At 31.3% G+C, this 14,668-nt stretch overlaps 2 protein-coding genes across 3 annotated transcripts in view; one reads left to right on the top strand and one right to left on the bottom strand.

The window, feature by feature from the left end:
* The window catches only part of LOC106777509 (serine/threonine-protein kinase TOR), a 32,286-nt gene extending 25,446 nt beyond the window's left edge, over positions 1 to 6,840 (bottom strand). For both annotated transcript variants that reach the window (XM_014665082.2, XM_022776027.1), the window contains exons 1-10: positions 6,507 to 6,840; positions 6,070 to 6,408; positions 5,910 to 5,984; positions 5,563 to 5,735; positions 4,671 to 4,769; positions 3,217 to 3,376; positions 2,947 to 3,090; positions 2,634 to 2,803; positions 2,341 to 2,545; positions 2,020 to 2,214 (exon numbers count right to left, since the gene is read on the bottom strand). In XM_014665082.2, the coding sequence (XP_014520568.1) occupies positions 2,020 to 2,214; positions 2,341 to 2,545; positions 2,634 to 2,803; positions 2,947 to 3,090; positions 3,217 to 3,376; positions 4,671 to 4,769; positions 5,563 to 5,735; positions 5,910 to 5,984; positions 6,070 to 6,408; positions 6,507 to 6,620 (1,674 nt within the window). In that variant the 5' untranslated portion in view covers positions 6,621 to 6,840. The remainder of the gene's footprint in view (positions 1 to 2,019; positions 2,215 to 2,340; positions 2,546 to 2,633; positions 2,804 to 2,946; positions 3,091 to 3,216; positions 3,377 to 4,670; positions 4,770 to 5,562; positions 5,736 to 5,909; positions 5,985 to 6,069; positions 6,409 to 6,506) is intronic.
* Positions 6,841 to 11,248: 4,408 nt separating this feature from the next.
* LOC106776558 (agamous-like MADS-box protein AGL61) lies at positions 11,249 to 12,071 on the top strand. The gene has a single exon (XM_014664040.2). The coding sequence runs from the start codon at positions 11,406 to 11,408 to the stop codon at positions 12,069 to 12,071; it is 666 nt and encodes a 221-aa protein (XP_014519526.1). The 5' UTR covers positions 11,249 to 11,405.
* Positions 12,072 to 14,668: the final 2,597 nt, after the last annotated feature.

Consider the following 14,668-nt stretch of genomic DNA (forward strand, 5'->3'; position numbering starts at 1 on the left):
GACTCAATCAAAGTACATATTTTCCGGAATATTATTCTATACGAGATCCCTTTTTAGTGATTTCCTCTAAATTCATTATTGTGCTCCCTTTATTTCTTTTCACAGGATTAAAAACCATTTAATCTACTCTCCTCCCCAGTGCCCCGAGTGGCCTTCTTACATGTGTCCAAACTACCTTAACCAATTTTCTAACATTTCATCCATGATAGGAGTCACATAAATGTCTCTTCATATCCAACCATTTCATAATGTTTAATGCTAATAAAAGAACAAAAAGCATAAAAAAATACAACACACCTAGACAGCAACATTAAACGTATTAAGAATATGCCTTTTGACAAAATTACCAAACCAATTCTAGAAACCCATGATTTCCTTAACAACCTTTACAAAGCTAATTAATTAGCACTTTGGTGGTACGCAACTATTTTGAAAAAATATTGTCAGATAAATCTGCACGCCCCTATATTTTTTGGATGTTCAAATGAATCCATTGGGTTACATTGGTTTTAAAGTTTTCAGAAAAGGTCCCTGTCATTAGATCGCTTTTATGTATTGTTAGATTCAGCAACCCAATCAGGAGATGTTGAAACTGTAAACCAGATGACTTGCATTTAAAACCCATATAGTAAAAAGAAAAACTGATTAGGTCACTGAATCCAGCCTACAATTAAAAAATATCATGATGCTCAAATACTAGAACAGTTAGAACCCAACTACAAATTTTAGAAACTATTGCTGAGGATTATGCTGGGCATCCAATTACAACAATTTTAAATATAGGAACATCTGAACATCCCCAAAAATTAAGAGAACTAAGCTGAGGGAATTCATTTCTTTCCAACAGCACCACATACATAGGGGTAGAAATATATATTCTCTAACTCCTAAGAAATTTCGAATAAAAACATATTCCACAATTCAACATTTAGAAAATGGATTTGCAAATCTAATTATGAAATTGCAACATGCACCAATAACTTCTTTAGATTACAAACCAACTGCTCTGAACACAAATCTTAGCAAAATATTATCCATATGACCTATTGGAAATCTCTCATCGACAAGAAATAAGACAAATTTAGAATATATATATATATATATATATATGTGTGTGTGTGTGTGTGTGTGTGTGTACAAATCTCACCTTACAAATCAATTTTATAAGATTAAATTAGACTTAAAACTCACTTCTTAATATGAGTCTTGTTAGAGAGAGAAATTGTAATTGGTCTAAGCAGGTCTAACTAAGGAGAGTCAAGAGGTATGCAGGGAATAATAACATCTATATAATAAGAGGAATGGAAACTGGCAGATATCAGTATTATTTACTAAACACTAAAAGCAAATTAAGGGGGTGTCACACTTTTCTAGTGGGTACATGGGAGCGTATCCATCTTTGTAATCTACCAAAATCCAGTGCTATACATACTCATATTATGACAGGGTCTGAACTTAGGGTTCAATAATTCTTCTACTCTTTGTCTAACTTCAGAACCAGTAGCACCAAATTGTATTCCATCTCGGATTATTTTAAGATTAATATCTTCAAAGATACGATACCAATCCTAATAGAGAACTAACTTTATCAGCATATCTTACATGACCTAATAACTCAACATTGGGTTCAACAGATATGAAATACACAACTTAGTGGAAATTATACTCTGGTTTTTACTTTGCTTGACTTTCCTTCATTTTCTTGGTCATTCTTTTCACTAACTTGCTAAACCTTTAAAAGTAACAAAGAAAAACTGTCTCAACTTCTGACTTCTTTCTGCTAGCTTAAATAGGTTCACAGTTCACCATAAACTATATAATATCACAATCTAAAAGTTTCACAAGCAAAAAACCCTATCAAAGTTAGAAATCAAATGAAACTGAAAACAAAAGATATATATATATATATATATATATATATATATATTCTCGCAGAAAATAAAAACTTATAGAACAGGTAGTAATATTTCTTAAAAATGAAACTGAACAAAAGATATAAAATGTGTGAAATCACAAAACCTCCTCAACAAGGCGCCGGCGCTTCCCCCCTGAACGAGTCAGCCTGCTAGAACCAAAATGTGTGCATGCTATAGCAGAGAAAGAACTGGCAATTAATCTGCAACAACATAGAGCTGCATCTTTTCGTGTAGCCCCATCCTCATCATCCAAATAGACAACAACCGATTCTCTAGCAAACTCAAGTAGTTCATGGCCCTATGTCAACAGAATAAAGTGAAAGTAAACCTCTAGTAATTCCCAACAACTTGTAAATAAAAAATAAGCAAAAATAAAGATTTTTAACAAATATGAATGTCAATAAAGAAAATAAGCATTCAGAACCTTAAAGTTAAAATGAGCAAGAGTTTGCAAAGCAAGTTGTATAAGAGCAGAGCCATTAAGCTCTGAGACTTGCTGAGGTGTGTTTACTGTTGTCCCTCTGCCCATGCTTTGTGAAGACCTCCCCGGATGATAATGGGATTTAGAAAGAACCATAGATATGCTGTCTAGTAACCGGTCTTGAATGGTTGGCAGCAGAGACGGAATGCTGCATAAAAAATAAAACAATGATAAATATGCCTTTCAATCAATCACAATAAATGTTATATAGACTTTGCTCTAAGCCAACACTATACCTGGTACTTATTTGCTCCAGGGCTTCCACAAGCACCATAGAAAGGCCAGTGGAAAACATTATATCCAAAAGTCCTCGTACATGAGGTTCCATTGCTGAGCCCATTGCTTTAGCAATACTTCCAACACAAGCCAGGGCCTCAAGTGAAGGTTTGATCCTACGTGGAGCAATCTCCATGAACAAAATGACCAAACTGTCAATTCAGATTCTTAATAGGACAAAATAACCAAGCACTTCTCTAAATAAGAAATGGAATGCACAAAAAGAAAATTATGGCACAAAACTAGCATCCAATAACAGTGACTGAAACATACCGCCTCACGTAAGTGAGTAGTTATTGTCGGCAAATAATGGATGAGTTCCCCATCCAGTGCCCCAGCCATCTCTCCGAGTGCAATGAACCCACTATCACGATCTTGTGGTGCTTTCAAGACAGAAAGAATATGATCCATGCATATCTGCAAGGAATTTCATCTCCATGGGCACTCAAACAAATAAATTTTGAACTTCCTCAATAGTCTTCATTTTCCAAGTCATACCAGACTAAGAAAGCATAATAAAGTAATAGAGCAACATTCACATACAGTTAAGTAGTTGGTGACGAAACGATCCCGTAGAAAATGTGCAATGCGAGGCAACAATGAAGTTATGCTCAGGCGAACAAGGCGATCCCTATGCTCAAGGTATCTGAGAACAATTTCAGCAACTTCACGGTATCTAGACATCATAAATTCACCAGTATTCCTGCACAACCATAATTAGATATATATGAATGATAGCATACCCCGGTAAGAGATTTCTTACTATAAAGAATAGAAAACATTCAGGGACCAGGGTAGTTAAATTTTTGACAGACGTCATAACAGCAAGGACGGTTATGATTTCAGAAATGATTGGTTAAGCTGTCAGTTAGTTTAGAAGATTTTAACCACTATGTGATAGTTGTTCAGTAGTTAATAGAGTATTGACTGAAAATTTTAGAGAAAAGTTAAGGAGAACAAGGACTCTCAAATTTCCTAAGTGTTGAGTTCCCTTTTGTACACTTCCTGGTTTTCTTCTGTCTAGGACCTGTGATATCTCTTTTATTTAGATTTTGAAAACAGAATAAAATCAACAAAATCCCTATTTATTTTTCTACTCTACTTCATCTAAATATTATACAATTCTCTAACAAAATAGTGTAAAAAGATTAATAACTAGTATTTGCCACAAATTTCATAATCCAAGTATATAAAAAAAGGATAAATTTATTACAGTAAACCAACTCTTGATTTCATTGCATTCTTATATAAATTAACTATTTACAAATTTGCAACATATGGCTGATAACACTATCTCCATCATTGGCTATGTCAAGAAACATTACACTTGGTTGATGACTGTACGTACTAAATCAAAGAGTAAATTCAATCACAGTTGATAGATGATAACAGATTCACAGCAGTTCTTTAAGCTTTCATCAAGAGAAATCGGGTAATTGAAAGAACAAAGGTGAAATTTAATATTTCAAATAGGCTCAAAAATCAAATAGTTCCAACAATAGTCCTGCATAGCCGGATAAACTGATATTAAGATCCCATTTCATGTTTAGCATACATTACAAAATAATTTTTTCTTGTCTAAATCAAGATTTCGTGAAGGACAAAACATTTGGTGCCTCACATGTTGCCTAGCGATGGTAACAGCACCAATAGCACATTATAGTGACACAACAAGATTAGAAATACAAACCGCAGATCTGTTTTCAGTAGAGGCCATTGCAGCTCCAATTGTGTCCAAAAAGCAGAACTAGTGTAATGAGTTTCAAAAGGACATGTTGACCTCTTCTAACAACAACATTGTTTGGGGTGGAGATTGTGATCTTTTGGGAAACCCTTTTTTTCCTACCAGATCACATATGCACTCAACATACACAAGCATATAATAAACTGATGATCACAAAAAGGAAAACAGACACTGTCTATGTAGAATTCTACATTGAAAATATCAAGAAAAAATTCTGCATATCAACAATGCGTATGTTGAAAATTCTATCAACCTCAAAAGCTCTCCAACAGCAAGCAGTGAACCATGTATGCTGTGCACAGGTGCATTTTTACCCAACCCATCTTGCGTGGCTTCAAACATTCGGTAGTACCTATCATCAAAAAGAAAATGAAGGATTCACTCTCTAGTAAAGCATATTGTGCAATAAATCATATAATCAACATACATAATGAAGGATGAAAGCGATATAAATCAGATTTCCAGAAACACAACAACATACTTATGCTAATCAAAACCTCACAGAAAGCCCCGGTCTGCTTGATCCCTCAATATCAACAGCATAACCATCAATGCAGATTCAGATGACCATAGATATACCCTTTTCTGTAGTTACTAACACGCCAATTATATCAAACTTTAATTGATTACAGGCCCAGCCCATACTTTTTATTGACAGCATGGAGAACACACAACAAAGTAAAAAGCTCAATGACTTAATGACAAATTTGGTGCAATTTATTACAGCAGAACCAAGCATTATCTGGGCCAGCAAACAGAGGAGCACCTTGTTTGAAATAGCAAAAACTTTGACATTGTTAGTTGAATGAAATTGCATTTTAAGATTGTCATGAAGAAATAAATTATCACAAAATGGCTGCCATAATCATTCGTGGTTAGGATGAGAACATCAGCTTTCAAAGTATATTCATTGATTGAGTCTGCTGACTATAGCTGGCAAGCTGTTGAATGATCTTACATATATACAATCAACCTTTAATTTGAATTTTCAAACTTCTAAGTGAAAGAGTTTATTTGAAATTCATCTAGTCTATAAACATCAACCGTCACCAGAGGCTAGAGGCAAAAAAGCATTACTACCGCCTACCAGCTTCGTATTTACTATGGCTTTAAATGTTACACATCCTAACAAGTTAAGAACTAACCACTGCACACGCCAACGTGTCTCGCGCTTCTCAATAACACGAAGGCAAGCTCGTAATGCCTCCACGGCCCGCTCACGAACTGGCAACGCTTGATCCCTCAGAGCAACCCAGATAGCATCGACAAACTCTGGCACATGAACATTGAACACAGTGGAAGCATTTTCTGCCATTTCCTGCATGACCAAAATCAAAAGATGGTATTAGTAACAGAGCGGTTCTAAAGTTGTGATTCGAAATTCATTGAAAGAATTTGAGAATAAATAAATTCCAAAATGATGAAAACAAGCAGGATAAAACTCACCACCGAGCAATTCCATCAAAATAAGAACAATAGTAACGGCACTTACTTTCAAGATTAAGACAGCAGCAAATCGACGATACTCCACTCTATTCCCTCGAAGCCAATCCAGGGCAATTTTAACCTGAAAAGGAAGGGCATAGGAAAAATAAAAATCACCAGAGTGAAGTGAAGTCGGAGAGAAAAGAAAAAGGATGCAGTGCAAGAACCTGTCGTTCGACTTCATCAGCGGTCATGGCCCCGCCAGCCCTAGCAAGATGACCGAGAACCCTACTAGCAAGAACCAAGATTTCGGGATCACGCTTGGTATCGAAAACAATTCGCATGTAGCTGGAAAATCTGGAGACCTTGGAAGCATTCTCCCCAAGCGCCACATCTATCAACTCGTCAATAGCCCTCAGCGCTCCCAGATTCTCTGCCACATCGCCGCTCTCCAAAAGGCTGGATATCCTATCATACAACTGATCCATAAATCGAGAAAATGCTTCGCCGCTAATGTCACGAGCTTCTTCCTCCAGATGCTTCTTTAGTGCAAGAGAAGCACCCTCCTGAGAAAGGGAGTGAAGTAAAGTGATGCATCCATATGATACAAATTGAATTGATGTAGAAAGAATGAAAGAAAGAAAGAGAAGCACTGTGTGATTACCTTGGGAGTGCCGCGAGTGCATAAGTCGGCGAGGATACGGTTGAGAGCATCGCCGGGTCCCGGTCCGACAGAGGGCGGAGCAGTGTAACGGTGGGACTGAGACGCCGTTGCCATTTATTTGGGTAGAAGCTGAGCCCTAAATTAGTGAGAGTGTGTAGAAGTATTAATGAGAAGGAGAGTGAGAGAATATTTTAGAATGGGAGGGAAGGGTAGTCTAGAGTCCGACATCGTTGCATCGCCATGCCTGCCACTCAGACAAACCTACTTCTCAAGTGAAGGATTCAGTATATATAATAGGAAGGTCGTCAGGTGGACTACCTCTGGGTATAACTCACACCCACAAACAACTTTACTATGCATATTTCTCATTTTTATGTTTATCTCATTTTAAGTACCAACATCAACTATTAAATGAAAAATAATCTTAGGAAAATAATTTGTTTGTGACGGACATATAAGCAAACCTTTTAAATGTAACATTCCTAAAAATTAATTATCACAAATTCAAACAGTTCACAGTAATTAAAGTTATTAAAGAATTTAAAGGTATTTTTGTCCCTAAATTATAAGTGAATGTTGAGTTTAGTTCCCATTTTTTAAAATGTAAATTTTTGTCCCTAAGTTATAAAAAATGTATTAAATGAGTCATTTTTTGACTTCAAATACTTTTTTTTTTTGTTTCTTAACAATTGCTAATATTGCTCTGATTTGTTTTTTAATAATAACATCACTTTATATTGTTTTTTATACTTTGACCATAAACATTAAAAAAATATTCTTTTGATAATTTTTTATAACTTATGTTTATATTTTTAAAAACCAGGAATAAACTGAACATCCCAAAAAAGAAGTATTAAAAATACACTTGTGAAAGTAGGTTAATTATTATAGTATTTTTCATTCCAAAATATGTTTTTATATAATTAAATTATAATGTCCTCGAAATACTGTCAACCTGTATTGAATAAAAACGTTTACAATTCAAATTATAATATCTTCAAAATACTGTCAAATGTTTATAATTCAAATTATAATGTTTTCGATCAACCTAATAAAAATGTTTATAATTCAAAAAAAAATGCTTACAATTCAAAGATAAAATGAAAGTAGGAGCGATTAATCACTTCCAAGAAACCATCATTCAAAAAAAAAAAATTTATCTGACAATAATTTAAAATTAGTTTAGATTTCAGCGCACAGAGAATAAATACATAATTAATATATAACGGATTTATTTATCTAGATTTTTCTATTTATAATGTTATTATTAAGCTTTTAATTAGAATCAATTTAATTACGACTATTCACATTATTTTTAACCTGATTATGAATTTAATTATTATATTTCTTTTTGGCCTTACAACAAATAATTTTAATCATTCCGTTTATTCTTGATCGGTCAGTGTATGCAGACAATTTTTACTTAGTTTGAGTTTTGGTTGCCTAACCATAATGTACATAAACATATGTATTATTTTAAAAAGAAAAATATATCTTTCTAATCTCTTCACTCAACTACATACAAGTATATACACTGAACACTCTTACATATATGAATCCATGTAATAAAATACATCCGTGAATAAATATTTACAAGTGTTTTATATTAATTCTTAAATGGTCCAAATTAGTATAACATTCTTAAATTGTTAATTATGGATTTTTAAATTTTTTATAAAGTTATCCATTTACATTTATGCTTTCCTAAACACAACTCATTTTCACATTTATTTCTTAATAAAGGAAAATAATATTTGAACAACAGTTTTGGACAACATTTAGACACGGTACACGTGTCTAAATGTGATTGGTCTAGTTGAAATTTGATTTTTAAATAAAATGCTGACGTAGTGACAGAGAGAAAAAATCGTAAATTTTGGATTTTGAATTTGAAATTCATTCTGAAAGTTTCAAGAGAGCTCCAATGGAGAGAGTTCCATCTGAACTTTCAAGAGTGTCACTCACCAACGTTGTGCCAGCATTGTCGGCTAGTCACCGTCGCCAAAGAGTCACTGTTCATCGGAAGATGTGTCTTCCCTCCACCTAGCCACCCAGTCCTGACGTAGTGTCGCTCGCGATCGTGCCACCACTGTGATGCATTTTCTTAAGACAATGATGCATTGTCCTCATGGTAACATTCAATCTAAGCCATCAAATTATCAAGTTAAACAACATAAGTAACTTTAAAAATTTAAGTGGGACTTTAGTTCGAATAAGTGGATACTTATGTTATAAATTTTGCACACATGGTTCCCTGACTTATAAATTCATCTTTCCAACTCACAAAAATTTATTATCATGTCCAATAACATTTTGTTAAGACAAGGATGCATTGTCCTCGTGGTAACATTCAACCTGAGCAGCCAAATTATCAAGTCAAACAACATAAGTAACTTTAAAAAATTAAGTGCGACTTTAGTTCGAATAAGTGGATATTTGTGTTATAAATTTTGCACAGAGGGGTTCCTTCACTTCTAAATTCATCTTTCAACCTCACAAAAATTTATTATCATGACAAAGAACATTTTCTTAAGACAATGATGCATTGTCCTCATGGTAACATTCGACCTAAGTCACCAAATTATCAAGTTAAACAACATAAGTAACTTTAAAAAATTAAGTGGGACTTTAATTCCATAATGAATTTCAGATTCAAAATTCAAAATTTAAGACTTTCTCTCTCTGTCACCACGTCAGCATTTCATTTAAAAATCAAATTTCAACTGGACCAATCACATTTAGACACATGTACCATGTCTAAATATTGTCCAAAACTGTTGTTCATATATCATTTTCCCTTAATAAACCATCCACATTGTTTTACCTAAAATTCTTTGTATTTTGCATACTTTTACTTTTGCATATTTAATTGTATGCTCTAATTTGATTTTTTTAAACAGAAATTAGTGTTTTAAAACAACATACTCAATTAAAGAAGTGGACACTGACAAAAGAAAAAATGAGTAAATCAGGTGGTTTAAAAAAAAATTATGGTCATTTTACTGAACACGGTTCAAATTGTGAATGTTAACACAATCTAAAAATCAATATGAAAAAAATAAAATAAATTTGTAACAATAATATATAAAACAACAATTAAGGCATGATTTCATGAAATAATTAAATTGCTAGAAATTATAAAATTTCAAATTATAAAACAACAATTAAGACATTATATAGATGATTACTTTTTGGTTGATGTTAATTTGAGTTTTTTTTAATTATTATTATTGGTATCAATACACTTAATTTTTCAATTTAAGTTGTTATAATATATTTTGTTAGATCAATCACGTCTCTTGTTTATATTGATTATAATTTTATAGACCAATGTCCGAGGAGACTACTTCGTTGTAAGTGTAAATTATTATTATTTTTTTAAATTGATGTTTTTCGTGATTATTTTTTAGTGATATTTGAATTATTTTTTTTTATCATCAACATAAATATTAATTTGTGTCAACAGTTTGTTTGTTTTTTCAATATTAGCTTGAAAAACTATGAGCCAACATTAATATATAATTGTTATTTTATCAAAATAGTTGGAAATTTTTGCCACTTGACATTAAAAAAAATGGTTAGAAAAAAAAAAACTGCCAATTATCAAGATCATATAAATAATCTTGATCAACGGTTCGTGTTCGACATCGACATTTTTTTTCAATGGTTAAAAAAATATTGAAAATTTTTGACAAAAATAAAACATTAATCCAAATTCTTAACAAATATGATTTGCTAAGTATATATTTAATGTTGAAGTTGATCATTAGCTTTAAATAATGAGAAGTTATACACTAGAGGTTATTTTATATTCATCATGGAGATTAACTATTTATAACTTCCTGATTAACTCCATCCTTAAAATGAAAACTCAATTAAGAGTCTAATAATTTATTTTTTAATAAATCATTTTCTATCTTCTTATTTATTTTCATCATTGATCAGTATTAAGGAATTTAAATAATTATTTTTAAGTTGAGTTTTTGGTTTCAACTACAAATCAAATCTGATCAAAGTTTAAAGATCAAACAATTAGTTTTTTGAAATGATATATTAAAAAGGCTAAGAGTTTTACATATTCCAACACAGACAAATGTTCAGATTGTTTTAGTCATCACAAGTTTATATCAAATAAATAATATGTCCGAAGATAGTTGTAAGAACTATTTATGATGTGTATGGTAATATTATTAATTTAATAATAACCATTTAAAAAATATATCAAATATGATTTTTGATGAATTAATAGTTCAAAAACTTTTATACCAATAACATATGGGTATTAAATTCTTTAATATAATGCATAAAATAAAATGTCCGACAATATGTATGAAATAAAAGTGTACAAAGAAACCCCAAATGGAATGAGAGAGAATAAACCTAGAAAATCAGAATTCAATACAGGCAAAACGTCTCATTCGGTAACATAGTCAATTTTCTTTTCCTCAATCTTAAATCTCGATGTTTCTTTATATGATTTTATTCTCAGTTTATAATGTAATTATATTACCATTTACGTGTATTGTCTAATGAAATTCACCCTATGACCGATATTTGAACCGAAAAGAAAAATGACAGAGTATAGTTAACTGTACAAAATTGATGCAGAAAGTAAATGTTAGGATAAAACATATATAACATGCATAGAGGTTTAAAATAGTTAATTTTAGAAAAGTGAAAATCTTCTGATAAGGCGAAGTAAGAGATTGACGATATGATATAATGAGGCATTAAGATTTAGGATTTGATAACTTGCTAATCTTGGAGTTTTTATAAAGAGTAATAAAACATTATGATAGGAGAGTTAAGTTTGTGAGTTGGCACACCTTAAACGTGAAATATAAATAGTGCATTCTGTTCTCCAACTCCAAAACGCCAAACCGCAAACATCTTCGAAGCATGATGAAGAAAAAGTGCAGTTCAGGTCGGCAAAGGATTCCGATTGAGAAAATACCAAAAAAAAGTCACTTACAAGTAACATTTTCGAAGCGTCGTTCGGGACTCTTCAAAAAAGCCAGTGAGCTCTGCACACTCTGTGGAGTAGAAATCGCAATCATCGTTTTCTCTCCCGCGGACAAGGCCTTCTCGTTCGGCCACCCGCAAGTTGAATCCGTCGTTGATTCTTACGTAACTTCAAACTCATCACCAGAGTATAATCGCAGTGGTAATGGTCACCAACTCGTTGAGGCTCATCGCAGTGCTAATATTCGTAATCTCAACGCGCAACTCACTCAGATTGTTAACGAGCTAGAGATAGAGAAAAGGCGAGGAGAAGAGCTAGATCGAGCGTGGAAAACGAGACTGAGCCAATTCTGGTGGGAGATCCCCCTTAACGAACTTGGATTGCAAGAGTTACAGCATTTGATGTTTTCGTTGCATGAACTGAAAAATACTATTGCAAAATATGCTACCCAAATAATTTCCATGGACCAAACTACTATTGGGCCAACAGTCATAGAATCCGGGTCCAATGGATTTATCCCCGAGCCTTACTATATTTTCGACACCAAACATACTAATGCTGAGATTTATGGTAATACACTCAGTCTGAGTTTTCCATATTAATTAAATTAAAGACATGTACTTGGCTACTCTGTCCTTATTTTCCATTTTAATAAAATTGTTTGTACAATCTTAAAATAAATGAAAAATGATATTTTAAGGTATATAAATTTTTTATATTTATTTAAAATTATCTCTTTTTTTTTAAAAAAAAATACAAAATTTTATATTTTTATAATTATTTTATCTTTATATCCTATATGTAAAATATGTTATTTTAAAATAATATAAAATGAGAGTTTTTAAAAAGCTAATGAATTTAGGAGTAAAGGATAAATAGCTGTCACGTACCCTTAGATGTACTAAATTCCAAAGTGGTGGATGTTACGTTATAAAATCAACGGCAGATTGTAACAACACAAAAAAAATATCATTAATTGCCTGCATACGATTGTCATTTTCCTCCATTAATATTAATTGACTATTTTCTAATAAAAAGAATTGTATGCAGTGCTTTAAGGAGAAACTTTCAACTAGAAAAAGGACGTCAAACATTTTCAAACTCGTCCTATGTAGGTGGGAGTAAAAATATTAAGAAAAGTCATTTTAAAGAAACTTGTAAGCTGGCTAGTATATAGTGCGTAATATATTATTATATTATTCTTATTATCATGTAATATAGTACTTTTATAAAATATATAATTCATGTATTTAAGTTTAAAATTCATAGGCATTATTAATATTTATATACAGGTGTATAACTTACTTGGTTGAGTTTGATATAATCTTTTATTCAACCAATTTAAATTTAACTGGGTTAAGTATTATCAAATTTACGATCTACACCAGCTAAAGTAGTGACAATACTTACAATTAATAAAAAAATATTTATATAATAAAATATTATTTTCTGACAAATAGAAAATAATATATTTATTTGTATTATATTTTTATCTTAACAATTGTATTTATCTAATTTGAAATTTATGATTACGTTTGTTAGTTTGGTACGACTCACTTAACAAACTTATAAAGAAATAAAACTTTCAAATTTGCAATTAATTGATTTATGATATCTTTTACAGCCCAACCATATTCTCAAAGCAATTTGAATAAAGTGGAAACTATATATATTATATATTTTTTAGAACTCTAGGAAACTTAAAAAATAGACAAAATTATTTTATAGGTATTTAGAGAATTTATTCTATAGCACGATTTATAATTATCATTATTTATGATAATAAAATTATTCATTATGTGAAATTTTTATAAATAGTTGGTGAACAACAAATAAACTTATAGGTAGATAGAAGAGGTTAGATTTAGTTTGGATCTACGACCATCTCATAATAAATCACAATTAATAAAATAACATCTTTGCTTTATTTCTTGTTATCATTAGAGTATATTATTCCAATTATAATTATGTGTTTATATGAGTAAAAATAATATATATTTATTGAAAAATAATCATTGAATATTTGGAACAGGTGTGTGATAGTTGGATCCCCGACAGAGGTGTGAGAAACGTAGATGTACGCAAAGGTGACGGCGTACGTGCGCACTCTGAACACGACACCCTTTGGCCAACCACGCTTCGCTGGTATCCACTTTCTCTCTGTACAGCTCATTGCCTCAATTTCATAACACTTTTTCTGTTACCTCTGTGTTACAACTGTATAACTCCTATCCTGCCACGTCAGATAACACCATTTTATCATCACCACCACTCAAATCATTACATAATATTAATCCAATGGACTAAACCATAGCTATTATGAATTTATATCTTGTTGAGAAATTCTATAAATAATTATCTAAAAGTCTAAAAATTCTATTAGGAACAAAATTTAATATATGACTAAGCAAGGTAGTTTAAAATCAGGGTAAAAATGAACAAATTATAAACTATTGGATTTTATTTGATTAATTAGTAAATACAAAAACCAGTAATTTCCTGTCATTAAAAACACGCCTAAATAAAAGAGAATGAATGTAAAATTTATTTTATTTTTAAGAATTACAATAAACATGTGATATGGTGCCGGTTTTAAAATGAAGATTATATCGTTTTGCTTTGAAAAATATTATCGTATAGAGAAAATCATATCAAGATGATTAAGTACACCTTTTTATTTATGTTAGTTTTTTTTTTTCGAAACTTGAAAAGAAAGTTATAGTAGTATTGAGAAAACCTAGATGATTAATTTCACCTTTCTATTTATTTATTTTTTATGAATATGAATGTATTATAATATCACGTCATTTATTATTGTTATCAACACTAATTTGAATGAAACTATAGTTAAATTCTCTTAATCGAGATTATAGACTGATAGGAACGATAAAATATTATGAAAGAGAAAATGTCTTAGTTGTATTTGAAAATATAGTTAAAGATAATATACATTATTAAATTTTGTGGCTTATATTAGCTATAAAATAAAATTAAGCGTATCACTGCGTCCACTATTAATGTTTCCGTATTTGGTGATTTTGATGTTATAAGATTAGAGGAGTTGGTGTTTTTTATTTGGTAAAAATAGAGCAGAGGAGTAAATGTGGTATATTGAGAATAAGTGACAGTCAAAATGTGGTATATTTTGAGTTGGTAAGAAGGGAGAAAGGTATTTATTAATGATCTTTTTTATTTTTAT

Source organism: Vigna radiata, chromosome 11, assembly GCF_000741045.1.
Source record: "Vigna radiata var. radiata cultivar VC1973A chromosome 11, Vradiata_ver6, whole genome shotgun sequence".
NCBI classification, from domain to species: domain Eukaryota; kingdom Viridiplantae; phylum Streptophyta; class Magnoliopsida; order Fabales; family Fabaceae; genus Vigna; species Vigna radiata.

Bases quoted from the DNA above. Each gene is read 5' to 3' on its own strand.
- LOC106776558 (XM_014664040.2), top strand. From the start codon at position 11,406: ATGATGAAGAAAAAGTGCAGTTCAGGTCGGCAAAGGATTCCGATTGAG.